The sequence below is a fragment of the Solanum stenotomum genome, chromosome 2 (assembly GCF_019186545.1).
Source record: "Solanum stenotomum isolate F172 chromosome 2, ASM1918654v1, whole genome shotgun sequence".
NCBI classification, from domain to species: domain Eukaryota; kingdom Viridiplantae; phylum Streptophyta; class Magnoliopsida; order Solanales; family Solanaceae; genus Solanum; species Solanum stenotomum.
In genome coordinates, this window is record NC_064283.1 from 70140496 (window position 1) to 70146261 (window position 5766).

At 30.7% G+C, this 5766-nt stretch overlaps 1 protein-coding gene across 10 annotated transcripts in view; it reads right to left on the reverse strand.

The window, feature by feature from the left end:
* LOC125856358 (putative late blight resistance protein homolog R1A-3) overlaps positions 1–4752 on the reverse strand; it is a 410366-nt gene extending 405614 nt beyond the window's left edge. For 6 of the 10 annotated variants that reach the window (XM_049535887.1, XM_049535889.1, XM_049535890.1 and 3 more), the window contains exons 1-3: positions 4500–4752; positions 3263–3338; positions 524–2125 (exon numbers count right to left, since the gene is read on the reverse strand). In XM_049535887.1, the coding sequence (XP_049391844.1) occupies positions 524–2125; positions 3263–3286 (1626 nt within the window). In that variant the 5' untranslated portion in view covers positions 3287–3338; positions 4500–4752. The remainder of the gene's footprint in view (positions 1–523; positions 2126–3262; positions 3339–4499) is intronic. The other 4 variants (XM_049535881.1, XM_049535884.1, XM_049535880.1 and 1 more) reach the window with 2 other exon arrangements.
* Positions 4753–5766: the final 1014 nt, after the last annotated feature.

Sequence of the window (5766 nt, forward strand, 5' to 3'; positions counted from 1 at the left end):
CATCTCCAAATACCTTTTTTACAAATAAATCCCAACTTTTTTCAGGTGTTAAAAGTTGAAGGTGGAGAGGATCACTAAGGCATTTAACTTTCGAACCTACCTCACTACTTCGGCTAGTCAAGATAATTCTATTTCCTCTCTTAACCTTTGGAAAACATGCTATTAACATCTCCCCTGTTGCAATATCCCACACATCATCCAGGATGATGAGGTACCTTTTATCGTACAGTGCTACTCGTAGCTTTTCAGCAAGGTCATTCTCACTTTCTTTTCCTTCCGAGCCAGTAACTTGCTGAAGAATCTCCCCCAACACCTTTGACTTGTTATACTTTTGGGAAACAGTGCACCAAGCATGAACATTGAAATGTCTAGCAACTAACGTATTGTTATACACTTTTTTGGCCAGAGTAGTTTTACCGAGTCCTGGCATTCCGACAATGGAAATGACATCAAGCTCGGATTGATGTTTATCAAGGAGCTGGTCAATCATCTTGGCTTCATCTTCTTCATGACCGACTGTTACCTCAACAAAAGATGATGAGGTTGACTCAATTGGCTTGTCGGAAGACTTTGCATCAAGGGGGTCATCCCCATTCTTATCTTCCAGCTGTAAACATGTGACTTCTGCCACGATAAGCTTGATCTTATCAGTGACATTCGGAAGTGAGAAGAGGAGATGTGAGAGAGCTTTATCTCTGACAAGAATGGAATTAATGACATGTTCTGCCTCATATGCCACATCTAAAGCACGCAACCAACAATCTTTAACTACTCCACTAGTACAGTCATCCAATATTTGCCTGACTTTCTTGAAAGATGATCTTATGAATTCAAGGCTTTCTTTTACCATCCCAATTTCTTTCTTTATGAGAGAAACTGAATAAGCATTGGAAATGAGCAAATCATTTAAATGTCTGAGCAGAAGATTCATGAAGAGGAAACCATCATCCATAGGAAAGCGAAGTTGAGATGACTCCGGGGCTTTCAAAAAATTTTGTTTGATATCTCCCTTCATTCGTTCGATTTCTTGCAACAAGTCTGGAGCTGTAAAGTCCGCTTCATTGATATTATTCTCAGAGCTCTCCTCCATCAGAATAGATATCTTCCTTGCAAGTAGTCCGACATGTGCCAACATATCGTTCAATTTGTCAGGATGGATAAAGCGCTTTGGTATATCTGTGAGAAAGATCAATAGGAACTCGATCATGACATTAATGCTTTGAGTTGGAGCATAATTGACAGCACCAGCCATGCGTCCTTGGAGATGAATGAGACAATTTTGAAGAATCCTTGGAGATGATTTTACGATTTGCTTGACAAACCGTTTTAGTTCTCTTGACGTTGATTCTTTGATGAGGTTAGAAGTAGAAATGTCTAGAACCTCAAGCTCAAGAGGGATTATGTCGATGAGTAGAGAAGTGATCTTGGAAGCGCACGCATCATCACCATAACGTAGTTTATACTTTTCAGTCCAAATATCAAAATAGAATTGCATAACTGTCTGAGCAATGAATTGGAAGCGAGGAAAGAGATATTGAGTAGTAGTTGTTTTGTTGGCGAGGAGGATAGGATAGAAATCTGTCAGACGACGGAATACTTGGCGAAAAATATTGTAGTCAGTTCGACAACGGAGATATTCAAACATATCAGAAGAATAGTTTGGTAGATCATGGAGGTTTGTGAAGAGGTATTCAAACATTTTCTCCTCTGTGATCATTGCTACATAATTACTATTCTTCAAACGTAAATAACTTTCCATCTCTTCCAGAAGCAGAGGGACAAGACTATCCATGTTGTGTTTCTCTAGAATTACTTCATTAACTTGACAGAAAAGTGCCTGAGTCATAACACTGAACGTGTTTATTTTCTTGGACATCCACTCATAAAAGTTATGGTCAAAACTGGAATTCCCAAATAGGACAAACGTTCTTAGGAATCTCAGATTCATTCTTAGCTTTTTAATGACATCCCATATGAAATAACTTATTCTTGGCTTAATCACACCCCATTTTGAATAAATGAAAGAACTGCATACTTCTTCTTCATTCTCTATTTTCTTCAAGCCATTCAACAAATCATCAATAAGATTCCTGATTCTTCTTCTTTTTTCCTCAAGTCGCAGCTCCTAAATTAAAACCTAATACGTAATTATTATTGATGTCGTTATTGTTTCAATAGAGACAATAATTAAAGAAATGAAATTTTAGTAAGACTTGGACAAATTGAATTAGCTCAAATACCCAATTTTCAGTTTTTCGTGTGTGTGATATGGTTTAAATACCATTATTTTAAAAAATAACTTCACTAATGAGTTGTGGGAACAGTACGCATAGTCTCACTATGATCCACGACATTTTTTGGCATTTAGAAACCAATTAACAAGAATTAAACGATTTTTTAGTTCTTTCATGTGTTAATCCCATGAATATTTTGGTGATATAACTTCAAAGTAATTATGTACACAAACAATCGAAAAGTCAAATATGACTTACCAGTCCCCACTTCTTAATGAATTTTAATTGGGCTACCCTTTTAATGGTTAATCATTTTAGCTTCGGTCGTCAAATATACTCATTCACAACTTTTCATGTACATGGTCTCTCTTCCTTCATAAATTTGACGAAAAAATATTAATTTACAACACTTTTGTGTTTAATCATCTTATAATTCTTATATAGTAATTTTCTATTTATTGGCCACTTTTTTTCTTATTAATATATTCATTTTGTATGATATGACGACAAATATATTGTATTTTTTTTTAATTGACTTGATTGTAAATGTTTCCCTTTAACTCTCATTCTATATTTCAATTTTTATGATTTTTTTATTTTAAGTTTGTCATTTGTTATAAATTAATAGAACATGTACTGTTGGATACACGTTTTTTATTGTACTGTCCAATTATTCATATATATATACACACACATAGTAATCATTAGTTTGTTATTTTATGGGATTTTATCAGCTCAAGTATATTATCTACCCCTTAGACAATTTTAACATATCATATGATGTTATCATTGTTTTAATTTGTTACTATATATGATTATTGAATGTTGTTTAAAGATTTTAGCATAAGTAATTTTTTAAAAAAATAATCTTAATACGTAATTGGGGCCAAACATGCAACACACATTCTCAAAATAATTGTTACAAAAATATGTAAAACTAATAATTGCTAGAAAAATAAGTATAATTTATATGTAAAACTTAATTACTACTAATTTGGAGCATGTAAAATTTGTATTGATAGACATACCGATGGCTTTCCTTCTTTTTCCATTGAATCTCCAACCTCGAACCAGCCTTCAATTTCTAAAGAATTGATTTTTCAACTTATGATCACATGCATATTTAATTAGGATAAAAATTAGAAGATAGTAATCCCATGCACAAGTAAAGGGAAATGCAAGAAGCAAGAGTTAAGAATGTTAATTATTAAGTTTATAAGTTTTGAATTATAATTATACCTAGAATATAATTTACTTTTTTAAGTAAATACATGAATTGGTGAAAGTAACAAATAGCATGTCAAAATATATATATTTTTTCCGTTCATTAGACTTGGTAGGTTACTCAGAGTGGCACACAAGCACACACTAATAAATTTTCAAGAATTTGGACCATAATATATACTTCTTCTATTTCATATTAACTGAATTTGTGAGACAATGCACACATATATATTAAGAAAAACATTTAAGAACATAACTTTCACTATTGTCTTTTAAGAAATCATAAATATAAATTTGTAAGTAGTGTAATTTATCTCATAGAAAATATAGAACTCCAATAAATGAAAGGGTAAATATGGAAAACATTTCAAACATCCATTTTAAACTAACAATTCAATTATTCTGAACAATGAAAAAAATCTAATTTTTTTTACTTAATATGAAATGGAGGAAGTACTAGAGAGACGAAATCTAAATTTACACAAACCATGAGTGTGTTTGGTATGAAAGAAATTATTTTCTTAAAATGTTTTTTTTAACTACTAGGTGAGTTTGTTATTTTAGTTTTTATGTGTTTGATATATTTTCTAAATATTTAAGTAATCAAACATGAAAACATTAAAAAATATAAATATTTCCTCCTGAACACACATTATATTAAAGTGTTTCCCGTATCATGATATATTAAGATCTTAAATGTAAAATCTGCATAAACTACGTTAAAAGGTCTTCTTCATATCATGATTAGTGACCTTAATCTTCCTTTACAAGCTTGGACCCTATATGGGTGTGGTTTGATACAAAGGATTTCGACTTTCGTACTTACTAAACATGAGAAAATTGAATGAAAAAAAATGAAAAACAGTGTAAAAAGGGAAGGGAAGAGGGTTGGAGACCAATCTTAAATTATCAAATCATTCTATATATATTCTATAATTATTAAGTAAAAAATATAAATCATTTTTCTAATTCTTATTATGTATGTTTCAAATCAAGTGAATCACAAAAATACATGTAAAAAGGAAAAACATTATATTATACCTTTTTGTTTACTTCCAAGCTAATGATTCCTCTCAAATGATAGTTTGCCTTGTTGCAGATTTACAACACTTATATTGGGGAAATTGAGTGAGTAAAAGCAAGCAGCAAATGTTGAAGAACCTAATTCACTTATTGTTAGATCTGCAAATGTGAACTTTCAATTAGTTTATCAAAGTCTAGATCTGAAATTAATAGATAAGTTTAAGTTTACTACTCCCTCTGTTTAATTTGAATTATCAAAGCCAAGTCTTTCTATATAATTTCCGACAGTCCTAATCAAGCAAGTTGACTAAAAAAATGGATTATTTTATTTATTATTATAAAATAATAATAATAATAATAATAATAAAAGCTATGATGTTGATGCACCAACAATTGCAATTATGTACTATTTTTTTATTTTCTCGATTTTTGGAATCAAGCTGAAACAAAACAGGTCTCAGGGAAAACCATTCAACCGTACCTTCTGCTACCTAACAAGCATAAAGAAAATAAAAATTAGAGAGAACTAAGTATTTTTTTATCATCATAAAGTTTGTAATACACCCATGATGAAATTACAAATGAGGATGCTTAAAAAATTATGTAAAAATATGTCAATCAAGAAGAAAGTTGAGTTATTAGCCTCAAACTTTCTATTACAAAAACATGAATTAAAAAAGATTGATTGCCTATCAAAAGTAATTTGAAGTATTTTCTCTAGTCTTCTTCTTCAAACCTATCCAACAACACTTGATAATTCATAACTTCTTTATGGATTTATTGGATCTTGTCGAACCTATTGATACTGTCAAATGGTTCTGTTTTGCCTGTCGCATCGGTAAGTGCCTTGGAACAAATTCCTCAGTCATTTTACCATCCCAACTATGCTACCTTTCATGTATCTTCTTTTTGCTTCTGTTGCCTAGGTGATATATCCCCTTGTTAGGACAAAAACATATATTTTCAAATAATATATGTTACTTCTTTTGTGTCAATTTATGTGGCACATGTGAAATTTTGAGAGTCAATCACATTTTAATATGATTTTCAAATATTTTAAGTTGTTAATTATTGTGATTTATAGAACTCTTAATGTGATTTTCAAATAATATATGGTACTCTCTCAGTCCTAATTATGCCGTACATGTGAAATTTCGAGAGGTAATCAAATTTATCATTTTAAGTTAATTTTTAATAGCATTTTTATGAATACATATTATATAAAAAAAATATTGAAATAAAAATAAATTAAAACAGATAAAATATGAAATATAAATTGAAGAAG